General features: G+C 48.4%; 1 protein-coding gene across 1 annotated transcript in view; it reads left to right on the top strand.

Annotated features, from left to right (window-relative positions):
• DDX60 (DExD/H-box helicase 60) overlaps positions 1–24,533 on the top strand; it is a 444,355-nt gene that overhangs the window by 56,345 nt on the left and 363,477 nt on the right. The window contains 1 exon segment of the mRNA XM_029604155.1: positions 5,346–5,445. Within this exon segment, the coding sequence (XP_029460015.1) occupies positions 5,346–5,445 (100 nt within the window).

Here is a 24,533-nt window from a genome sequence, read left to right as displayed (position 1 = left end):
AGGGCACTGTGTGCAGGAAGATCACAACACCCCCAGTATCAGGAATAGGGCACTGTGTGCAGGAAGATCACAACACCCCTGGTATTAGGGATAGGGCACTGTGTGCAGGAAGATCACAACACTCCTGGTATTAATAGGGATAGGGCACTGTGTGCAGGAAGATCACAATACCCCTGGTATCAGGGTTAGGGCACAAGTTCTAGTCACATTGACTGATCACATTACTTGTTTTGTCAAGCTACCAACTGTTTCCATTTCCCATCCCCCATATACTGTCAGTAGGAAACTTGGTAACATGAATAAATAAGAGGGCAGCCAATAGGAATACATATTCATTCCTAAACTGACCTTAACTGACCTGAAAAGTGTCAAATTGTATCATTTTCAGTTAGTGCACACTAACTGGGAGTTAGTGCGCACTAACTCCCAGTTAGTGCGCACTAATCGGAAAAAACGATTTTTAACGATTTTTTAACTAAAAAATCGTGCCTAAGACGATTTTCTTGCCCTGCCACACGATTTCTATCCTTAATGCGATATGGAAAACGATTCACATCCCTAGAAAACAATACACATAAATTTGAAACTCCCATCTGCATATGTTATTTTCCAAACTTGTCCTGCTCATACTCCTTGCATTTCCCTCCCTCTGTCTGGCTAATAGTATGTGAGCTCTGGAACCCGACACATACTTTTAGCCAGAATGAGTGAGGACAATTTTCATACTGCCAGTTTTCCTAGCATGTAGCAGATGGACTCAGGACTAATGGGTGTAGTGTGCTCCTGATAGCAGTTGTAGACGGATCAGATTTCAATCTGACGTCAGCCCTAGTACATATATCCCTGCAGGATGCTCTACTCTTTAGTATTTTCTGTCTCCATAGCAGTTCAGGACTCTATACACGCTTGCACTGCATTAGAGTATTCTAACCAAAGAAATCCCAAACAAGAAGAAATTTTACCTCTACAGACGAGCCCCGTTCTCCTGCAGTGATACCTATGAGTCACTCACCCAGTTGAGAATTCCTGAGGTGATTTCCACGATCCCTCAGAGGTAGGCTTCGGTCCGGCAGCCAGTTCCTGGCATGGACTTAGCCCCCGACTTTGAGTGCGGCTGAGAGGCAGCGGGTGCAACTTCGAGCATGGCGGTGAAGGTACCTTTCCCTCTCCCCCTGCAGCCGGAGACCGCCCGGAACGAGACCGGGAAATGCTGAGACAAGGTAAGGTAGAAAACTTCCTAAAAGACTTCGGTCTCCAAGGCTCGAAGAGCCGCACAGATCGCCAACCGGCGGTAGTGCTACCAGGTTGATCAGCCCTATCTGGGCTAGACCCCGGTCTGATACGTGGGTCCTCCCACGTGGAGACCCTCCGTCGTCGTGTGGTCGCTGTCGCCATTTTCGCTTGATCACCGCCCTGTCCTCCGATTCGATCCGTGCGCACAGAGGCGAGTCATGCGCACAAAATCACTTGTGCGCACACCGGCGTGCGCATAAGTGCTGTGTGCACGGCGATGCGCACGAGGGCACTGGGCGCACAGCCACACGCACAACTGTGCTGGGCGCATAAGTAAACCCTGTGCGCACAGCGGCGCGTGCATCTTATTGAGCGCGCATTCGACCTACACGCACAATTTTGGTGCATAACTAAGCTTCCCGGCATACACTTGAACACACAATCCGGAGGTTTCTGCAATCCTACGCGTACAAACTATGGCACCACCGGACAAGAAGCTCAAGGCTCAGGTCCTCTGCCCAGCATGCCACATTAGAGCTGCGCAGCACGAAGAGGACACAACCTTGTGTCTCCAGCGTGAGGAGGCTCTGGGTGAACTAGGACAAGGTCCTCCCCAGCCAATACTGGGATCCGGATCCACCGACCGTACACCGGACCTCGCTACCCCCAGCGGGAGCCTCCTTCAAACGGGCCTCCCTGGGGATGCAGCGCCTCTCAGTTTAGACCCAGCATCTTTCTCCTGGGTAGAATTCTTCATACCTTTGTCCATGTGCAACCAGCACCCCCGATGACACAACCACAACCTCCCCCAGAGGACCCTAACATCCCGGGACCCTCTAAACCCAGAGAAGTGCCTCTCCCGCCCAAAAGCCCCAACACTGGGGACACAGACACTTCGGACGAGGATCAAGACTTCATGGAGGAAGTGGAAATCCCTCCAGGAACGGAACCTTACCAAACCATGAGGCGGTTCTTCGCCAAAGGCGAGCTTTCAGACCTCGTGGCACATAGCTTGAAAGAGCATGCTATCCCAGGCACAAGTGCCACAGGGGAACCTAAGACGAATCCCCTTCTAGAGGGACTCCGTCAGGCCTCCCGCCATTTCCCTTTGCTGCAAGCCGTCCAACAGCTGATTGACCTGGAATGGGAGGTTACGGAGGCCACTTTCAAAGGGGGATGGACCCTAGCAGCCATGTACCCCCTGGACCCCGCTGCCAAAGATCGCCTGGCATTCCCCAAAGTGGATGCCATGGTCTGTGCAGTCTCATAGCGCACTACCATCCCAGTCAAGGGAGGAGCGGCACTCAAGGATGCCAGCACAGACGTCTGGAATCCATCCTCAAACAGTCATTCAACGTTTCAGCTATGTCACTACAGATCGCGGCCTGCTGTGCCGTGGTGACATGCGCCTGCTTTTCAAAGACCAGGAACGCCACCACACCCGTCGAAGCACTAGAACCAGCAGTATCATTCCTCACGGATGCGACCTCCGACCTGGTGCGCTCTGCAGCCAGAGGCGTTTCATTCGTTGTGGCAGCCAGAGGATAACTCTGGCTCCGAAGCTGGTCAGCCGACGCGACGTCCAAGACGAGACTCACGAGAATGCCCTTTAAGGGAACCCTCCTGTTCAGAAGCGAACTGGAAAAGTTAGACGACAAATGGGGCGAATCCCCACTACAGCAGCTACCGGAGGACAAGAGCAAGAGAAGCCAGCGCCCCTCCCTCCGAACATCTAAGGGCAGGGGATCGTAGTGCTTCAAACCGTACAGAAGTACATATCAAGCATCTCACCCCGCAGGCAAGGGCCAGTCCTTTCGGAACAAACACAACAAAAGGGGAGCTGGTGCTGGTCCAGGCCCCAACTGCACCTCGCAATGAAGATCAGCCGATCCATCCATAGGAAGAAGCCATAGGGGGCAGGCTTGCCCTATTCTTCCAAAGATGGGTCGAGATAACTTCAGACAAATGGGTCCTAACCATCATTTGAGAGGGATATTATCTGGATTTCCACGCACAACTATGGCACCACCAGACAAGAAGCTCAAGGCACCGGATGTTTGTGAAACATTCAGAGGGATGTTTCACAAACATCCCTCTGGACATGTTTGTGAAATCTCCCTATCACGACCCTTTCAGGAGGATGGCAGTGGAATCCACACTGAACAATTTGCTCTACTTAGCCATAACGCCGCTGCCCACGCAATAGGGGTGTGCATTCGTTTTGAACGCATATGTAAAACGCAACTTATATTTTTAAAAGAGAATAAAAAGGTTTGAGGAGAAACGCATCGCGAGTTCCAATGTATTCAACATAGCTAATTTGAATACGTTGAACCTAAATAAACACTTAAACCCCCCACCCTCCTGACCCCCCCAAGACTTACCAAAACTCCCTGGTGGTCCAGCGGGGAGTCAGGAAGCCATCCCTGTATTCCTTTGCGAGGAGCACGTTAAGTCGGCGTCACGTGCTCCTCCGCGCCTCCGCTCCCGGACCCCCGTTGGACCCAACCGGAACTTTTGGCCAGCTTGGGGGGGGGGGGTCAGGAGGCCCGGAGCGACCTCCTGCCACATGACCTACCTGTCACGTGGTAGGAGTACAAGATGGCGCCGGTGACCATGTGACAGGGGCTGACCAATGGCACGGCAGCCCCTGTGACACAGGCTATCGGCGCCATGAGGAAATCGCAGACGAGTGCAGGGATGGCTTCCTATCTCCCCGCTGGACCACCAGGGAGTTTTGGTAAGTCTTGGGGGGGGGGATTAAGGAGGGTGAGGGGTTTAAATTTTTATTTAGGGAACCGGTGAACGTATGGACAGACCCTCAACTTATGGAATTCTCCATATGTCCATATTGAACAAAATCGACCCTCAACTTCAACTTATCAACTTATCAACGGAAACTTTTTGTCTGCACATCCCTACCACGCAACAACAAAATACTACGCACTATTCCATCTATTTTATCGTTCCCAAGAAAGAGGGCACGTTCTGGCCCATCCTGTACCTAAAGTGCATCAACCGCTATCTGAGGGTCCCTCGCTTCCGCATGGAAACCCTACGCTCAGTCATAAGGGCGATACAGCCGGGAGAATTCCTTACATCCCTGGATCTGTCAGAAGTTTACCTGCACATCCCGGTCCATCACGAGCATCAGCATTTTCTACGCTTCGCGATCCTGAACCACCACTACCGTAAGAACATAAGAACATACCATACTGGGTCAGACCAAGGGTCCATCAAGCCCAGCATTCTGTTTCCAACAGTGGCCAATCCAGGCCATAAGAACCTGGTAAGTACCCCAAAAACTAAGTCTATTCCATGTTACAGTTGCTAGTAATAGCGGTGATTATTATCTAAGTCAACTTAATTAATAACAGGTAATGGACTTCTCCTCCAAGAACTTATCCAATCCTTTTTTAAACACAGCTATACTAACTGCACTAACCACATCTTCTGGCAACAAATTCCAGAGTTTAATTGTGCGTTGAGTGAAAAAGAACTTTCTCTGATTAGTTTTAAATGTCCACATGCTAACTTCATGGAGTGCCCCCTAGTCTTTCTATTATTCGAAAGAGTAAATAACCGATTCACATCTACCCATTCTAAACCTCTCATGATTTTAAACACCTCTATCATATCCCCCCTCAGCCGTCTCTTCTCCAAGCTGAAAAGTCCTAACCTCTTTAGCCTTTCCTCATAGGGGAGCTGTTCCATTCCCCTTATCATTTTAGTAGCCTTTCTCTGTACCTTCTCTATCGCAATTATATCTTTTTTGAGATGCGGCAACCAGAATTGTACATTTGGTTTTCTGTATATAGATGCTTGAAAATGTTCATTGTTGATTAAGAAGTTTCCTCAGGTAAATGGGGTGAACACAGGTTAAAAGACAATCCCTGTTTGAATGTTGGAATGTACTGGTAAAAAATGCTTTTAATAAATGAGTAGGAAATACATGTAGGAGAAGAGGAAGGCAGGGGCTGCACATTGGCTGATGTAAGGAACTGATGTGAAATTAGAAAAATCAGACAAATATTTAATACAAATTATGCTTTTTATTATTTTGTATTTCTGCGTTACAAATCATAGTTTGTTTTGTTTTTAACTCTTCAAAGAGCCCAAGGAGATTCCTAATATTGGCCTAATCAAAATACAGTCTGACTTAGTGGATGATTATGCTGGAGATGTTCTAAAAGATCTACCCTTCCTACACAGGTATGTTTATCCTACATCTGCATATATATAGTGGGTGTTTCATACACGACACATGCACATCTTCACATACTGCACATGCATTGCACAGTTTAAATTATGGTATCTTTTATGGTTTTGTGCCATTTCTTTCTTTTTAAGTTTCTGTTTGAAGCTTACTTATTAGTTTTTGTTTGCTGGAAGTCTAGAACAGGAGGAGCAAGAAATATTTTTTCACTGATTTATTCTTCAGTAGTAGTGATTGGAGGTCTTTAGTGATTTTTTTAAAATAAGTTTTCTAGATCTGACTAGTATTTATGTATTTATTTATCTGTTTTATTTATTGATCTTATATTTTGCAATGTCTAATAAAATTATTCAGTGTGGATAACAAATAAATACGTTCACAGTCAAAATGGACAAGCATGACACAGTGTAACATAAAACAGTGCTAGAAACATATGCTAACTGTTACTACAAGGGTACCTGCTCCATGGTTCTTCTCTCCATGAATTTTAATAGTCTTTCTGTGGGTATATTGAATGAGGCTGCAGTATTTTTTGGAGGTGAATTTGAGTTGATTGTCCTTCAGCTTGAAGGTATCATTTAGAATGTCATGTATTTATCCCTATCTTTTGGGTCAGAGCAAATGCATTAGTGTTGCGTCCATCAGTGCTAGACGGCTTCGCCCCGTTTGCCTCAGCCTTGTTCTCGGCTCCTCCCGCTTCCTTTGGGAAAATGGCTACCACCACGTCTACAAGCCGACCTCTCCGGCGTCCCCAGAACGGCTATGGTGCTGCCTCCCGCCATGCTCCTCCCAAGGGCCTACTAGGGTGCGAGCGCGCACGCCACCCACGTCTTTATTCCAGCAATGGCGCGAACCTCGGGGGCGTTCCCCTCTACTGACGTCACGCCATCCGGGTATATAGCCTGTACTTTGTTGCTAGCTCAAACAAGTTAGCAAGGATTGGTTTCGGCTGGTCTGAGCCACTCTGCTGCTTCCGTGCTGCCGCTGGAAGCTTTCTCTCTACCCTTCAGAGTATTGCTAACCTGGGTATCCACTCCTTGGGGGCCCTCTGCTTTATTTCAGTTGACTTACAGGGATCAGGTACTCGCTCCTCGAGGGCCTGCTCTCCCTGCCTCGGTGCCAGTTACCTACTTCTTCAACCTGGTGGAATCGCATACCTACAGCAACCATCTAGTGAGTAATCTAACTATCAGTCTATCTCATCCATAGCACTGCCTTGCTGGGAAACCTACAGCAGACTTCCCCTATACCAACGGGGTGAGAAGGGTTCCCTCTGTCGAGGGTCCTGAGACTGTTACAGCCAGACTACCTCACTACTGCCACCTCTGGTGGTACTCTTCAAGCTGTCTTATAAAAGAACTAATTCTGTGTTTGTGCATCTGTGTTTAGGCCAGTACTGTGGCGCCTCAAGGGGCTCCTCCCTGTGGGCGTGGTCATCTGCCACAGTACCCAAGAATCCACCCAAACACTGCTTAACCATAACAATTAGTACCATATAACTTGACAGCGTATAATGAACTTTTTTATATGAAAGCTGGAGCTGAAAAAGTAGGAATGGGATTTGGGAGAAACAAAATAGGAAATGAGAAGACATTTCTTATTTCATTTCACCCTCTAAGTGAAACGACTAAAAATCCAACAAATTTTTGTTGGCTTTCACATTTCGTTTTGAAATAAAAAATGTGATCTGTCAGGCCTAGGCCCAGGCTTGAAACTGGGGACTCACCTAGGGAATAGGTCAAGGCCCAAAGCAGGGGCCTTAGCCTATGCTTGAGCATGATACTGGGGCCTGGGCCTAAGATCAAGGCTGGGGCCTCACCTAGGCATAGGCCACAGCCTGATGCAGGTGCTGTGGCTTATGCCTGAGCATGATGCCGTGCTCTCGGCTAGACCTGAAAAATTGTAGAAACTTACCTGCTCCATCCGGGATCCAGCATTGCAGTCCAAGCCCAGGCCCAACCCGGAGGCCAGGTCATGACACTTGAGCCTTGACCAAGGCCAAGGACCGGGCCCAGGACTGATGCTGAGACCTGTTTCAGAGACTGGGTCCCAATCCTGGGACTCAGCCTGGTCCCAGGCACGATGTTGGGGCTCAACCCTCAACCCCGAGAGTGGGTCCCGATGCCTAGGCCTCAACCTAGGCCAGGGCTCTATCAGGAGAATGGATGCTGACAATGAGGCCTTGGTCTGGACTCAGGCCCGATGCCAGGATCTGATCCAGAGGTTAAGTCCCGGTGCCTGGGCCCTGGTTCGAGGCTGGGGCCCAGGCATTGACCCAGGCCCAATGATGGGGCCTGGCTTGAGGCTGAGTCCCGATCCATGGCCTCAGCCCATGGCTTTGTAAATTGTCTGTCTTCTGAGATGAAATGATGCTATCTGCTCTGAAGGTGCCAGAGTTAATTAACTCAGTATAATTAGCTGCTATACATAAAAATGGTGCCCTCTGCTGGGGGGGGATGCACCGGAGTAAATTCATTCTGGCACCTCCCATATGGACAACATCATTTCATCGCACAAGACAGAAGAAAGAAGACTTCTAAGGCCTGGGTGCCAGCCTGGTCCTGACCCTGGGCCTTGGCTCCTTGTCAGGACCTAGTCTCTGGGCTGGGCCCTGGCATTGGGTCTGGGTCCTGGCAGGGGACCAGGCATTGGCTCCAGTGTCAGGACCTAGCCTCTGGGCTGGGCCCTGGCATTGGGTCCAGATCCTGGCTGGGGCCCGGGCATTGGGCCTTTAGGTCAGGTCCCATCTTCCAACCTGGAACTGGGCCAAAGGCCAGGTGTTGGGACCCAGTCTCTGGACCATGATATGACCCCCAGCCTGGGTTGAGACCCAAGCATCAAGTTCTGGCCTTGAAGCCTGTGCCTTGCAAGTAGGGCCTAGGCCAAGGTTGTGGTGACCTACTGCGTCCTAGGCCTATGCAAGGTTGAGGTTTCAACCGGGCCTTGAGTCGGCATAAGCCACAGTAGGTTGTCTCCACCTCAGCCGGACTGGGTAATTGGGGCCCAAGAGGATCCTGGCCCTGGCATTTTTTTTTTTGTGGGAGGGTTGGAAGGGTATCACAGAGGCATCGGGAGACCCAGTTTCTTTTTTTTATCTATTTTTTGGAGGTGGGAGTTTTTAATATTTATTTATTTTAACTAAATGAATGACGTAAACATTAGATGAAATTAAATTTGTGGGACACCCAACCCCAAAAATGTAATGAAAAACAAAACAACATTTTTTCTTCTTCCCATCCTATGTAAATGTAGTTGCATCTGTCCTTTGATTTTCTGTGTACAGTTTGAAAATATTCATTGTTGATTAAAATTTGGGAAAACAATGTTGAAAGTGATTTCTACAGGTAAATAGTGTAAATGCAGCTAAATAGAAAACCCCCATGTGAAAATTTTGCATGCCTCCCCCACCTGCAAGTAAAAGTATACTCTGCTTGGAGTTTCTCTTTGAAAATGAGCTTGCAGTCATGTGGGTACAATATACTTTGTGACAATTTAACTTGTGCGTGGTTTCAAAATTGCCCCATAGTGTTTAGAAACTTAACTGTTTCCATGGAATAGTTCATTTTGAGTCTATGTTTTCAATTTTTGGATGATCCAGACTTAGTAAATTTCTTTATCTTTATCAATCTGGATTCAGGAAGGGAAATAGAACCAAAACCACCCTGTTGGCCCTAACAGATGATTTGCAAATGGAATTAGACAATGTTAATGATTGCTTATTGAACCAATTGGCTCTAACTTTGGCGTTTGATATGGTCAGTCATATTTTTTTATTTGATTAGATGTCATCTATAAAAGTAGATGATAGGCATTCCAGCTGGTTTCATTCATGTCTTATGGATAGAAGTCAGTTTGTTTGTACAGATAGGAAATTGTTGCTCCAAATCTTTTCCTATAATTTGTGGCACCAGGATTTGCTATTTCACCCTTTGTTTTCAACTTTTGCTTGTTTCCATTAGGTGCCATTAGCAGAAGATTTCAAATATGATATTGATATTAATGGATGACCTTCAAATTTTATTTTTCATTGGTGTCAGATAGATTAATGTCACAAAACAAAGCTGTCAGATTGTTTACAAGTGATTGTGAATTGTCTGATAAGTAGTTATTACTTTTGAATGTGGAAAACTCCAAAATCCTTTGTTGGTAGGCAAGGATGGAAATCAAAGGATATATAAGCTGATGATGGAGAATCAGTAATTTCTGGTTAAGGCTCAGGTCAGAAATCTGGAAAATATAAGAACATAAAATTGCCATACTGGGTCAGACCAAAGCTTCATCAAGCCCAGTATCCTGTTTCTAATAGAGATGAGCTTTGTTTTTCTGGCTCGGGTCGGGTTTCGGGTCGGGCGCTTCGTGGGAAAACTTGTTTTTCCACGGATCGCTTTTCATCAACAACGAAACTGGAACCTGAACCGGAAAAACGAATAAAAAAAAACCCCACGAATCGGAAAAAAAACCGCGAATCGGAAAAAACCCCCACACAACACTTCACATTTACTTTCTTATAACCCCCCCATCATCCCGATCCCTCCCCAAGACTTACTAAAAGTCCCTGGTGGTCCAGCGGGGTTCCGCGAGCTGTCTCTCCCTCCATGCCGTTGGGCTGTCGGGCCTGCTATGACTCAAAATAGTGCCGATAGCCTTGCCCTTACGATATCACAGGGGCTATCGGTGCCATTGGTCAGCCCCTGTCACATGGTAGGGCAAGGCTATCGGCACTATTTTGAGTCATAGCAGGCCCGACAGCCCAACGGCATGGAGGGAGAGACAGCTCGCGGAACCCCGCTGGAGAGAGGGAGCCTATATGAGGGGAGGGGTGTGGTGGAGGGGAGGGTGACAGAGCAGGAGGGTGTGAGAGAGAGCATGGGAGGTAAGAGAGGAGGGCTGGGGGGATGCGTGAGTGTGGCTTTCAGAGAGAGGGAGCCTATATGAGGAGATTGTGAAGGAGTGTGTAAGTGTGTGAGAGACTGGGATTACGTGTGTATGAAAAAGGGATTGTGTGTATGTGAGGGTGCTAGCCTGTGTGAAGGGATTGGGTATGTGTGAGACAGCCTGTGTGAAGGGCTGCGTGAGAGAGACACATAGGTAACCTGTGTGAGGACATATGTGTGAAAGAGAAAGGGAGCTTGTGTGGGTGTGTATGCAAGAGAGAGGGCCCTGTATGAGGGGATGTGTATGTGGAAGGGACACTCTTACAGCGGATTTCTAGAGAAATTCTGCTCAAAATATTTAAAATTCTGCAACTTTAAGTATTAACTTTTTTCTGTAAGAGTGTCTGTCAGGTAAATTGTGTTATTTTGACCAATATAAAGTTTGCAGAATTTTCAGTTTTTGTGCGCAGAATTCCCCCAGGAGTAAATTTGGTAATTTCATTGTGTGTCCCCTCATCTTTGTAATTACTGAAAGAGTAAATAATCAAATCATTTTTACTTGTTCCACTCCACTCCCCTCAGCTCTATTTTCTCCAAACTGAAAAGTCCTAACTTCTTTAACCTTTCCTCATATTGCTCCATACCTTTTATCATTTTGTTCGCCCTTCTCTGTACCTTTTCTAATTCTGTGAAATCTCATCTCACCTCACCTCGCGTGGCCCTCCACGAACGCTGGCCTTGCCACCGCCACTAGCTCCCAGCATCTGCAGTGTCCTGCGGCTTCTCCCGGGCCTTCAAGTCCCTCTACCTCTCCCAGCTCCTCATGCCGAGGCTCGGCGTCCATGCTGGCGTCGGGTCTGCTCCTAAGCACGAGGGAGCAGAACTCCCGGCCATTTAAAGGGCCAAGCGCAGGAAACTCTTCCATGGCACGCGATGATGACATCACCTGAGCCCTGTATAAAAGGCAGGGCTCAGTCCCATGATTCCCCGCCTTAGCAATCGGGTCGACACCGTTGGTGTACTAGTTTGCCTCCTCTTGTTCCAGTGTCTCCTTGTTCCAGCCTCCTTCTCAGGTAGTACCTCTTCGGATTGATCTTTGGTACTGACCTCTGCCTGCCTGACCATTCTCCTGTCTGCTGCCGGGAACTGACCCTTGCTTGCCTTGACTATGCTAGGACTGACTCTGGTATTGACCCTTGCTTTGGCTGACTACTCTGGCTCTGACCCTTGCACTTCACTCGGTCACTCTCTTCTGGCCTACCATGACCATTTGACCAACCTGCTGGGAAACTAACTGCGGCTTCCTCCTGACTAGATCCGCAGGTGCTGCCTGCTTCGCCCGGAGGACCTTCTTGAACTGCCACCTCCCTGAGGTCTCCGGAGCTTCCAGTCCAGATCTAGTCCATTCACTCTGCATCAGCCACGTGCCCTTGCTCATGGTGGGCACACCCCTCCGCTACCTCTCCGGGAGATCATCTGAGACCCACCTAAATCCAGGCGGTCTGGGTACCCAAGGGCTCAACCTGCGGAAACCCCGGTGAAGCTCCAGTTAGCCTCTGTCTCCTCGTGTGCTCTGCCTCCAGGTGGCAGGCGCTCTCTGGGTCCGACCAAAGGGCTGTACCAATGCTGCACCAGGCCAAGGGTCCACCTCCTGCGCAACAGTGACCAGAACTGGACACAGTACTCAAGATGAGGTTGTACCATGGACTGATACAGAGGCATTATGATATTCTCTGTTTTATTCTCCATTAATTTTCTAATAATGCCTAGCATTCAATTTGCTTTCTTGTCTGCTGCTGCACATTGAACAGAAGATTTCAAAGTATTATCAACAATGAAGCCTAGATCCTTTTCATGAATGTGACTCCCAATTTGGAATCTTGCATTGTGTAGCTATAATTTGGGTTACTCTTCCCTAAGGGGTAGATTTTTTAAAAAAGCGCGTTCGCGTACTTTTGTTTGCGCACCAGGCGCAAACAAAAGTACGCTGGATTTTATAAGATACACGCGTATCCGCGCGTATCTTCTAAAATCCTGGATCGGCGTGCGCAAGGCTGCCGATTTTGGGCAGCTGGTGCGCGCCGAGCCGCGCAGCCTGTCACCGAGGCCGCTCCGAAATCGGAGCGGCCTCGGAGGAAACTTTCTTTCGCCTTCCCCTCACCTTCCCCTACCTAACCCATCCCCCCGGCCCTATCTAAACCCCCCCCCCACCACCTTTATCCATGGATTTACGCCTCCCGGAGGGAGATGTAAATCCACGCGCGCCAGCGGGCTGCTGGCGTACCGAGACTCGACCCGGGGGCGGTTCCGGAGGGTGCGGCCACGCCCCCGAAACGCCCCGGGCCGAAACCACGCCCCCGGGCCCGCCCCCGAAACGCTGTGTCCTGCCCCCAAAACGCCCCCGACACGCCCCCTTCCGAAAACCCCGGGACCTGCGCACGCCGGCGGCCTATGGAAAATAGGCGCGCCGGTGCGCAAGGCCCTGCTCGCGTAAATCCGCCCGGATTTACGCGAGCAGGGCTTTTAACATCCGCTCGTAAGTGTATCAATTTCTACTTGCCCACATTAAATTTTATTTGCTATTTGCTTTGCCCTTTCTCACAGTTTTGCAAGTTCCTCTTACAATTTCTTATAATTTTTTTGTGATTAAACAATTTTAAATAATTTTGTATCATTGACACATTTGATCACATCACTCATTGTTCCCATTTCCAGGACATTTGGAAATACGTTAAAAAGCAGTGGTCCTATAATAAATCTCTGGGGCATTCCACTATTCACCTTTCTCCATCGAGAAAATTTACCATTTAGACCTACTCTGTGTTTTCTATTTTTAACTAGCTGCCAATCCATAATAGAAAACTGCTCCCTATCCAATGACTTAATTTGCTAAGACCATCTCTCATGAGGGATTTTATCAAAAGCTTTCTGGAAATCCAGATATACCATATCAACTGATTAACCTTTAGTCACATATTTACTTCCTCAAAAAATTGTAGCAGCATGGTGAGGCAAGACTTCCCTTGGCTAAAATCATGTTAGGTTTTTTCCATTAACCTATGCTTATCTATATGTTCAGTAATTTTGTTCTTGATGATAGTTTCTACCATTTTGCCTGGAACAGACATCAGACTCATTCATCTGTATGTGAACAGGTTAAAAAAAATTTAAATAAAAGTTACTTGGGCTGCTGCAAGAGCAGGGCTAGGCAGAGACAGTGGGGTAGATTTTCAAACTATGGGGCGGATTTTAAAAGCCCTGCTCGCCTAAATCCGCCCAAAACCGTGCGGATTTAGGCGAGCAGGGCCCTGCGCGCCGGTGAGCCTATTTTACATAGGCCTACCGGCGCGCGCAGAGCCCCGGGACTCGCGTAAGTCCCGGGGTTTTCGGAGGGGGGTGTGTCGGGGGCGTGTCAGGGGCGGGACCGAGTGCAGCGACGTTTTCGGGGCGTCGGCATCGTTTTGGGGGCGGGTATGGGGCGTGGCTACGGCCCGGGGCGGTCCGGGGGCGTGGCTGCGCCCTCCGTACCCGCCCCCAGGTCACGGCCCGGCGCGCAAGAGGCCCGCTGGCGCGCGGGGATTTACGCCTCCCTCTGGGAGGCGTAAATCCCCCGACAAAGGTAAGGGGGGGGTTTAGACAGGGCCGGGTGGGTGGGTTAGGTAGGGGAAGGGAGGGGAAGGTGAGGGGAGGGCAAAAGGAAGTTCCCTCCGAGGCCGCTCCGATTTCGGAGCGGCCTCGGAGGGAACGGGGGTAGGCTGTGCGGCTCGGCGCGCGCTGGCTATACAAAATCTATAGCCTTGTGCGCGCCGATCCAGGTTTTTAGCAGATACGCGCGGCTCCGCGCCTATCTATTAAAATCCAGCGTACTTTTGTTTGCGCCTGGAGCGCCAACAAAAGTAGGCCTATTCGCGGAGTATGAAAATCTACCCCTATGCGAATAGGCCTACTTTTGCTGGCGCATCAGGCGCAAGCAAAAGTACGCTGGATTTTAGTAGATACGTGCGGAGCCGCGCGTATCCACTAAAATCCTGGATCGGCGCGCGCAAGGCTATCAATTCTGTATAGCCGGCGCGCGCCGAGCCGCGCAGCCTACCCCCGTTCCCTCTGAGGCCGCTCCGAAATCGGAGCGGCCTCGGAGGGAACTTCCTTTTGCCCTCCCCTCACCTTCCCCTCCCTTCCCCTACCTAACCCACCCACCCGGCCCTGTCTAAGCCCCCCCCCTTACCTTTGTCGGGGGATTTACGCCTCCCAGAGGGAGGCGTAAATCCCCACGCGTCAGCGGGCCTCCTGCGCGCCGGGACGCGACCTGGGGGCGGGTCCAGAGGGCGCGGCCACGCCTCCGGGTCCGCCCCCGAAACGCTCCCGGCACGCCCCCTAAACGCCGCACGGTTCGGGCCCGCCCCCGACACGCCCCCGACACGCCCCCCTCGGAGAACCCAGGGACTTACGCAAGTCCCGGGGTCTGCGCGCGCCGTTGAGCCTATGTAAAATAGGCTCACTGGCGCGCAGGTCCCTGCTCGCCTAAATCCGCCCGGATTTGGGCGGATTTAGGCGAGCAGGGCTCTTAAAATCCGCCCCAGTATGCTGTTCTTTTAATTGTGTGCTGTCTTCCCCACTCCTGGTGTATCAGCTGTTTGAGGTAGGAGAGAAGGGCTGCTGCTACCTGCAATCATGGAAGATGAAAAGGAGCTGCTGGTTTAGTTTCACTTTAGCAGCCCAGCAACAAAGAAATCATAGCCTGGCCTCTTAAAGGGCCCAGGTTATATCAGCTCCCGCAGGGACAGGCACAAAAGTAAAATAAAAGATATCAAAGTAAAACAAAACTTATCTTAAAGGAAAGGGAGGGGGGGGGGGGAGACAAGCAGCAGAGGCAATACCAAACTCCTACAGTCCCTCAGTGACAGGATGCACTGCCCCCCCCAGGACTGATAGAGGCAATGGAGCACAGAGCACTGCAGGGACAGCAGAAAGGGACTCTGGGATATCCTCTGCTGCTCAGCTGTATGAGAGAGGGTGCTGGAGAGAAACGTGAATTCCGGCAAGCAAGTCCCAGGAAAAATAGTTTGAAAATAAGTGTTTGGACTAGATTGAGTGTTAGGGTAACCAGTGTTAGCCCCATCACTTGTGCAAGGCTGGTTTGATATGTTTATGTAGCCAGGGAAAGCTCCTGTGCTGTGACTCCAGTCTAATCAGAAATCCAGTCCAGGATTTCCTGCAGGCACCCTATATTCATTGTACAACTCAGGGGAGGGGAGCTAAACTTGCGTTTTTTCTCAGTAGTCTGCCTAGTGTAGGAGCACTAAAATGTAAGGTGACTAGCCCCTGGAACCTTGTTTTGGGACAGTGCAGCTATTTTAATATATAAGGAGAATTTAATGAAAGTGTCTGATAGGGATGTGCATTTGTTACCTTTTGGACGTACATTTGTTTCATGCAAATGCACATATCTAACAAATGAATAAACGAATAAATGGATGCACAAAACAAATGGTGCGTGTATCTGTCTAAATACACTCATTCATTGGGCGCCCTTTCAGAGTGCGTACATTGGTTGTTTCGCTAGTTATGCAATGTGCATCCAAACAAATGAAAAGAATGGCTACATGATGCACATTCCTAGTGGCTGACACCTCTGCCCTGTCACCAGGAAGGCTGAGAGGGGCAATTCCAGAGAAAGTAAAGATTTTTAAAAGTGGCACTATGGGAGAAAGAGATTTTCCATGTGGGGAGTTGAGCAGAAGGCAGGAGGCAATTGCAGGAGACAGAAGTGCTTGTCGTCAGCTCTCTTAAAGCCCATAACCATCTGCGGTGGAGCCAACCTGCACCCAAGGGAAACAGCCCTAGAAACCAGTAATACTGCTGTTACTGTGTCCCTGGGAGATTTGAAATAGAGAAAGAAATAAAAGAAGTTTTGATTCCAGATCCCAGAGAGACTCCTGTGACTGAAGATAAAGAAAAGGTTGGACATACTAGTTAATAGCAGATGCAACTGAAGAAGAATGTGGTAAATGTTTTCCTGTTCTTAATTAGAAGGGAGTAGGGGGACGGGGTTGGATGGAGAGTTGTGTGAAAAAGTAACTGCTGTTCCCCTGAAATTAAAGGCAGGGATTTCCTGATTATCATTTATTTTCTTTCGCTAGATAAAGCAGTTTCACCAAGCTGCCGGACATCCAGAGCAGAAAGGTATTTAGCTTGTGGAAGATAACTTGGTGCCACGGAGGTAGTGTTTGGCTTTGAGGTGGTATACTTAGGTAGTAGGTACCCTTCTGGAAGCGGACACCCATGGAGGAAGCTCAGGACCCATTGCCTAGAGAAGACAGTTGTTGTGCCAGCATAGCATCAGAGATTACATCACAATGGCCTGAGCTTAGATCCCAGATAAGTGTGGGTCTAGCCATGCTAGCAAACTAGTAGAATCTAATTGGGCTCAATAGGAAAGTACACAAAGGTACAGACAACATTGAAAGTGAACAGTAAACTCAAAAAGCAAAAATTTTAAAAAGAGGATAATTTTCTTAAGAGGGACTCTTGTTTTGTAGAAGATCATGGAAAGGAAAAAAGAAATTACCGACAAAGATTTAATTTCTTATGAAATAGTTTAAACACAGAGTAAAGTGAAGACCAACACCAAAAGAATAAAAGTAATATTATCTGATTTGGAGATGAATCCAGCAGAAGGTTCCTGGAAACAAGAAAATAGAATTGTTATTATTTTTGCACTGCCAAAGAAAATTTGAAAAGTATTTACAATTTCTCATTATTGTTTAATTGTCTATGATTAACAACATTTTTTTGAAGTATTATTCCAAGGGAACATGCTAAAGAACTTGAATACTTGTATTGTTTACTATAAGATTACTTCTAATCCTTTTCTTTTTGGTAAAAATAAACTTGTTAAACTTGTTCATTAGGATTTGTTTATATCCAAGGTACTCCAGGTAACATTCTCCTTCAGGACGGTTCTCCTAAACTTCTCCCTGCTTTGTCACCCTGCTCCTGGGAGCTTTTACTGGGTGGGTTCTGGACCCTATTCCTGTGCAGAAGACCCAGTAGGGAAGAGGGCATCAAATAGTACACCCTGTAAGGTTCCATCTAGAGGCCTTGCAACACAACAACCTTTGTATCAAAAAGTCAGTCTTGTCCTTGCCTGGCTTCAGCCACAGCCTGTATAGACTTTTGGGCTCAGTCATAATCTGGCCCATGCCAAGACTCACTCACCTGCTGCTGTCATGGGTCTCAGGATCCTACTTATGAGGCTGCGGCATGGCAAGAGTAGCTCATGCACATGCAGTTCCTTACAGTATTCCTGTTTGGCTTAATTTACCTTACAAGTCCTACTTGTATTTTTTTTTTAATATAAATAAAGGGGAAAAAAAGTATTTTAATTGCTCACAACTCCTTCAATATTTTGTAGCTTACTTTGTTTCAGATGCAGCTTATGGAGTTAGTATGACTCCGGTGCTGTACAACCTCCATTGGCTACCAATTGTTTTCAGAATTTGATTGAAGATTTATATTTTATTTTGAAGTCACTGAAAGATGAAGGAATAGATGATTTATGTATGCACATTTTTCTTTACTGTACTGCATGGGTCCCGAGGTCCTCTCTGGCTACATTGCTAATTATTCCTTTGTTGAAAATAGCATACCTGCAATTGTGCTTTTAGTTGCAGCAAACCCTTCCTTTGGAATACATTACCTTAACAGATTTGGTTAATTCAAGATTATTTGACGTTCCATAAAAAATAAAAATGAGGCTTTTTATACTAGCCTTTTCATAATATATGCTAGATTTTGTTTTTCTTGACTATTTTTGAAAAAAGCTTTTATATTTTGGTACTTGAGCTTTTTGAAGATTTATTAGATACATTTTATGATATTATGGCAATATTAGCTCATATGATAATTGGGATTGATGATATTTAAATTGAATGATTTGTAATTTTTATTAATGAATTGTACTGTTTTAAGTTATATAAGTTGTATTTGTATTATATGTTTATATTTGATTATTTTTATGTTGGCATATTTTGTCTTGTTTGTATTTGTTTTTTTATGTTTACTGTGATATTGGTTCTACTTTATTTATGTTTTGATTTTTTTTAAATATATTTTGGTTTGCTCCTTGCTTGGGGCATTTAATTACAAACAATTGAGTAAAAATATAGTAAAAGTAATGATGGTGGGATGAAATGCATTGAAGGAGTTGCAAAAATGCTTAAGGGTCTCTTTTTCCCCATTCCAAATTAAGAAGATATCATCAGTGAATTGGTAATATCTGAAAAGTTTGGTGTGACATCCATTCAATACCCTTTATAACAGAGGTGGGCAAGTCCGGTCCTCAAGGGCTGCAAACCAGTCGGGTTTTCAGGATACCCCTAATAAATATGCATGAAATAGATTTGCATACAACTGAGGCAGTGTGTATGCAGGTCTCTCTCATGCATATTCATTAAGGATATCCTGAAAACCCGACTGGTTTGCGGCCCTCGAGGACCGGAATTTCCCACCCCTGCTTTATAATAATATGTAACCTGGATCTAGAAAAACTAAGGGAAATTATACAGTCAGATATTCAAAGCACGTTTAGCGCTAGATAGCTGGAGAAGTAGGACTTATCTAGCTATGTAGTGGCCACTGAATATCTGGTTATGTTCAACGGCTACAAAACTGTATATGTCACTTATCTGGCTATCTAAATAGCCAGATGTGTGTGGGCAATGGGCTGATTGGGGCGGTACTACTTATCCGGTTAATTTAATCAGCTAAGTTAGAACAGCCATAGAGCCATAGATGTTATATATGGCTAAATAGTGTTTTCTATGTGAATATTCAGTGGTATAGCCATGCCATTGAATACACCTTGTAACTTAGCCAGATAGGCCCACTGCTATAACTGCTATTACTGGAGGATAAATCACTAAAATAAATATTCCTTGTTCCTATAATTTTAGCTTTTTGGCAATTATCTAAACTAAACAAAAAAATTTATGAGAAAATAGGCTTCAAAATAAACTAAAAAAGCAAAAATTGCACAAAACCTTGGAAGATAACAGAATGCAAGCAGTACCAGCACTTATCCCAGCTACCCACATGGAAAAAGACATTTAAAAAATTCACATGTATACTGTTCTATGAATGTAACATACATGAGCCAGTGCAAAAAAAGTGGAGGGATAGTATATTCATAAAAAGAATAAAAAATTAAGGACAAGAACATTCTCCCAGGGCAAGCAGGATATGGTAGTCCTCATAGGTGGGTAAAATCATCAGATGGAGCTCTGTCACAGAATACTTTTTTCAAAGTTTCTAGAACTTTGACTGGCACATTGAGCATGCACAGCATGCCACTAACCCTGTGGCCACGCGGGGTCCCCCTTCAGTTTCTTTTCTTCCGCGCAGCAGTTGCCTCGCGGTTTTTAGGAGTTCTGTGAGAAATTCCTCACACCTTTCCTCATGGAAAAATTTGAAGTTTATTTTCGTTTCTTCCCCTCACCGGGGTCCCCCATCGCCCTTCGTTTCCTCAGACGCTCAGTGTTCCACGTTTCCGGTCAGTTCCCAGCAGCATACCCTTTAGGGTCCAATTGTCACCGACCAAACGCTGCTTTTTTCTGACATGGTACCCCGAGTGTCCGCGGACTATGTCCATAACTGACCCGCATGATGTCTGTGTTTTGTGCCTCGGGCCTTCCCACGATGTCCATCGCTGTCCGAGTTGTGCGCAGATGACCCCCAAAGGCCGGCGTGCTAGGCTAGAAAAGATGGAGCATTTGTTTGCCTCAAAACGCTCTGCTCCAGCAACCCTGGTGCAGGGCACGCCGAGTTGAGGAGGCCCATCTACCTCGGACCCCTCTCTATTATCGCCTCGCCAGAAGACCGTGAAGCAGATGACCGTCCGTCATCGACGTTGACCCATTCCAAAACCTCTGCGTCATCGTCCTCGGTGCCGGAGAAAGACCAGGCCAGCACCGTGCATCCTCATCTGGTGCTGGCACCGACACCGCAGCGGCATCAGCATCAACCGATCCACCCCCGAAGATGGCCTGGGGAGATGAGCCCCCATCCTCCTTTAGACCCGGGACACCCGAGGCGTTCTCCATCGATATCAGTGTCGGGTTCCGAGCCTCCACGGACTCCTGTGGAGGCTCCAATACTGCCTAGCCTGCCTCCTTCCCCAGGCACAGTGTTATCCATACCAGCCTTTAGGGAGGAATTGGACCAAATAGTCCAACAGGCAATGCTGAATGCCCTCCGGGGCTTTCAATCGCCACCAGCATCGGCCCCCATACCAGCATCGGAACCGGCACCCTCGATGTTGATACCGCTCCTCGAGCGTTTGGACACACTCATCGGTGCCCTACCGACTCAACCCGCTCCATCGGATCCGCTTGTACCGAGTCAACCACCAATGCCTCCCCGGATCCCGATTCCAATTCTGGGTTCCTCGGAAAAGGAAGATGCGACCCCTGGCCCAGCCCCTGCATGGGACTCACCGATGCTGAAACCCGTTCCAGGGCCATCAGGTCTACAAGTGCCTTGGTGCACCTCACTAGCCTCGGTGCCTTCGGTGTCGTTGTTATGCCTGTCAGTCGCAGTCGGCTGCGACCGCTCATACTCACTTTCTGCACCGCTCTCCTGTCCTCCCCAGGTCTGCTCGCAGCTCGGGCCAACTTCCATCATTGCGTTCCTCTGGACACCTTGTGGCGGCCTGGAAGCTGCCACCACCCAAATCGACTTCAGGCCTTCCTAGGCATGCGCAACCAGGCCCTCCTTTGAAGCCTCTTCCGCGGGAACCTTGGGGGCGACCCTGTTTGATGATGTCATCAGGTCTCTGTATTTAAGCTCCACCTTCGCCCTCAGCTAACCGACTTGGCAACAAGTTCCGTATGCCTCACGACTACTGCGTTTGTGTTCCTGTGACTAAGCTATCGGGCTTGGGTGAGGACCCTGTCTGGTACCCATTCCTCGGGGGCCAGTGTGCGCATTGGGAACCCAATCTCCTTGCTTATCCCTCTCCTCAGGATGGCTCCATGCCTCTTGGGTCCCATACTGCAAGGTCTCCTGCTCCTTGGGACCATCCCTGGAATACCTCTACAATCTATGAGTTCTACTACAGGGCTCCCCTGCTCTTCGGTGTTGTGCCTGCGTCCTATATAAGACTATGTTCACCTCCCCGCTCCCTAGGGTTGCGCTTACATGTTACTCAAGTGACTATCAGAACTGCCCCACTCCTCGGGGTAGTGTCTCCTGCCTCTGTGACTGTCAATGCCTCCCCGCTCCTTGGGGTTGTGTCTACATACTGCATCAAGACTGCAAGCACTACTCCATTCTTTGGGGCTGTGCATACATCACCAGTAGAGGCTTGGCTTGGGCTTCCCTGCTCTGTGGGTTGGCCTATGGCATTGCATCATAACCCTTTACGTTGCACAGCTCCTCTCCTCGGGATTGCCTCTCTGGAGTACCTCCTGCATGGCCAGTATTGCGCCTTCTGCTCTGTGGCCTGTCTGGCACATATCCCTTCTGGGTCCCTGCCCAGGTACTGCCCCTAGCCTGCCTCTCTACTGCGGTATTCTCCTGGCTCCTTGGGTCCTCTCCATAACCTTCACCCAGAGCTCCCTGCAGTGTCTGACCTCTTCTCCGATGGTGCGGACTGGGGCTCCTCCCCACAGGTGGTAACAACTTGCACCTCGGGCCAAGGGCTCACATACCCACAAACCCTAACAGATTGACAAGTCCATGGAACCGGCAGACATCACAGCCCTCCAGGCCATTCCTGGCCTGGCACAAAGGATCAGCGAACAGCAAACATTCTTGAAGTCTCTGGCTGCCGCCATAGTCAACCTGAACTCTCGTTCTGACGCTACTGTGACTTCCACTATGTCTGTCAAGCTCAATACCTCTACCTCTATGCCGGCTCCTTGGCTGACTGCCCTTGCTGGACCTCCACGCTTCTCAGGGAACCCTCTCTTGTGCTGGGGGTTCCTGAGCCAATGCAATATGCACTTCTGCATACAACCTGCTTACTTCTGTTGTGGTTATGTGTGTTTGGTGGATCCTTGGGTGCTGTGGAGGTGACACCGCCCACAGGGAGGAGCCTTGTGAGGAGCCACAGCACTGGGCTAGACTCGTACTACACAAACTCAAGAGTTTTTTTATTAGACAGCTTGAGGAGAACCACCAGAGGTGGCAGTAGTGTGGCAGTCCAGTAGTTGCAGTCTCAGGGACCTCGGCAGAGGGAGCCCTTCTCCTGCGGAACCTCCTTCTTCAGGAGGTTCCGCAGCAGGTCTCCCAGCGAGGAGATACTGTGGATGAGATAGACTGAGAGAGAGTACTCACTAGGTGTTGGCTGTTGATATGCGATTCCACCAGGTATGTTGTAGAACAGAGCTTTCCAAAGTGTGTGTCGCGACACTTTAGTGTGTTGCCTGCAGTTTGCCAGTGTGTCGCGCAAGCCCGGTGCACGTGACACACCAGCAAGTGGGAGCCAATGCAGCCGCTGGTGGAGCTCATCCCACTGGCAGCTGAGCAATGAAATATCGCTGTGCTGTGTGCCGGAGACACACAGCAGGAAGATTGGCATGGCCGTGGTGGAGCTCACCTCACCACGGCCCGAAGAAGAAAAAGGTCACGTCGAAACGTGCAGGTGCTCCTCCTCCTTCCTGCCCATGCGGCCCCGGAAGAAAAATGTTGCCGGAGCCGCACGGGCAGAAAGGGGGAGGAGCGTCAGCCACGTGCAGAAGAGGAGCAGCAGCGTTGTTGCAGCGGGCGAGAAGAGGAGGAGGCCCGATAGCAGGGTCCCCACCACAGATCGGCCCGAGAAGATCAGGTCCACTGCCGTCGCCGCTGCGATCAGCCCGAGAAGATCAGGGCCGCTGCAGAGCCCATCCTGCAGCGACCCGTGAAGAGGAGGCCCAGAGGTAAGAGAGAGGCTGAGGGCCCGTAGAGTGCGTGTATGAGGTGAGTTGAGAGATTGTGTGCGTGTATGAGGTGAGTTGAGCGATTGTGTGCGTGTATGAGATTGTGTGTGGGAGTGAGGACCTGAATGTTTGCAGAGACAGCATGTGAGAGAGCCTGTGTATGTGTGAGAGAGACAGCATGTGACAGTGAGAGCCTGTGTGTATGAATGATTGTATGAGAGAGAGCATGTGACAGTGAGAGCCTGTGCTTGAGCAAGACAGCATGTGGGAGTGAGAGAGTGCCTGGGTGTGTGAGAGTCAGACAGCATGTGCAAGAGAGAGACTGTATGAATGATTGTATGAGAGAGAGCATGTGAGAGTGAGAGCCTGTGTGTGTGTGAGAGAGAGAAACATGTGAGAATGAGAACCTGACTGAATGTTTGAGGGAAGAAGATAGATGGAGAGAAAAGAAATAGAAAAAAATACAATATGAAAGGAATTGGCAAAAAAATAAGAAAGGGGAGGTGGAACAAAAAAGCCTGTGACTAAGAAAAGACAGCAAAGGTAAAAAAAAAGAAATAAATTACTTTTTACTGATTGGCACATGTAATCTTTGGTAATGTGCAAGAGTAGCACTTTCTCTATGCTGATTTCACAATGTACGAGATCAACATGGAGGAAGTGGAAACCCATGGAGCCTGCACAGAGGAGGCAGCAGAATGGGGCTTCAGTGCAAATAGCAGCAATCAGCGCCTTCCCAATAGCCATGCGGCATCAATGACAGTGGCAGCAGAGGAATGAGAGAGGCTCCGAGGTTGCTGGCAAAAGAAAGAGAGGGGGTTTGCCTTTAGTGTGTGCCTGCCTGAGGGTGTGTCTGTGTATGAGAATGTATGGGTGTCTTCCTGGGGTTTGTATGTGTGAGAATAGGTGCCGGCCTGTGTGTGGTGTATGTGTGTGTGAGAATGAATTGGTGCCTGCCTGGGGGTCTGTGTGTGTGAGAATGAATGTGTGCATGCCTGGGGGATGGTGAGGGAGTGGTGTGAAAATGAATGGAAGCCTGCCTGGGGGTCAGTTTCAGTGTGTGAGAATGACTGGGAGCTTGCCTGGGTGTGTGTGTTTGTGTGTATGTGAGGGAGCCAGAGAGAGTGTGTATGAGAAAATCCAGGGGAGTAAGAGTTTGTGTGTGGGGGGGGGGGTGTGGAGGGAGAGAGAGTGTCTTAGAGCTTGAGAGTGTGTCAGTGTCTGTGAGAGCGAGAGGTTATGGTGGGTATAATTGCATGAATGTGTATGTATGTGACAGTGTATGTGTGAGAG

The sequence above is a fragment of the Rhinatrema bivittatum genome, chromosome 1, assembly GCF_901001135.1.
Source record: "Rhinatrema bivittatum chromosome 1, aRhiBiv1.1, whole genome shotgun sequence".
In the NCBI taxonomy this organism is placed as follows: domain Eukaryota; kingdom Metazoa; phylum Chordata; class Amphibia; order Gymnophiona; family Rhinatrematidae; genus Rhinatrema; species Rhinatrema bivittatum.
This window is presented reverse-complemented; position numbering and strand designations above follow the sequence as displayed.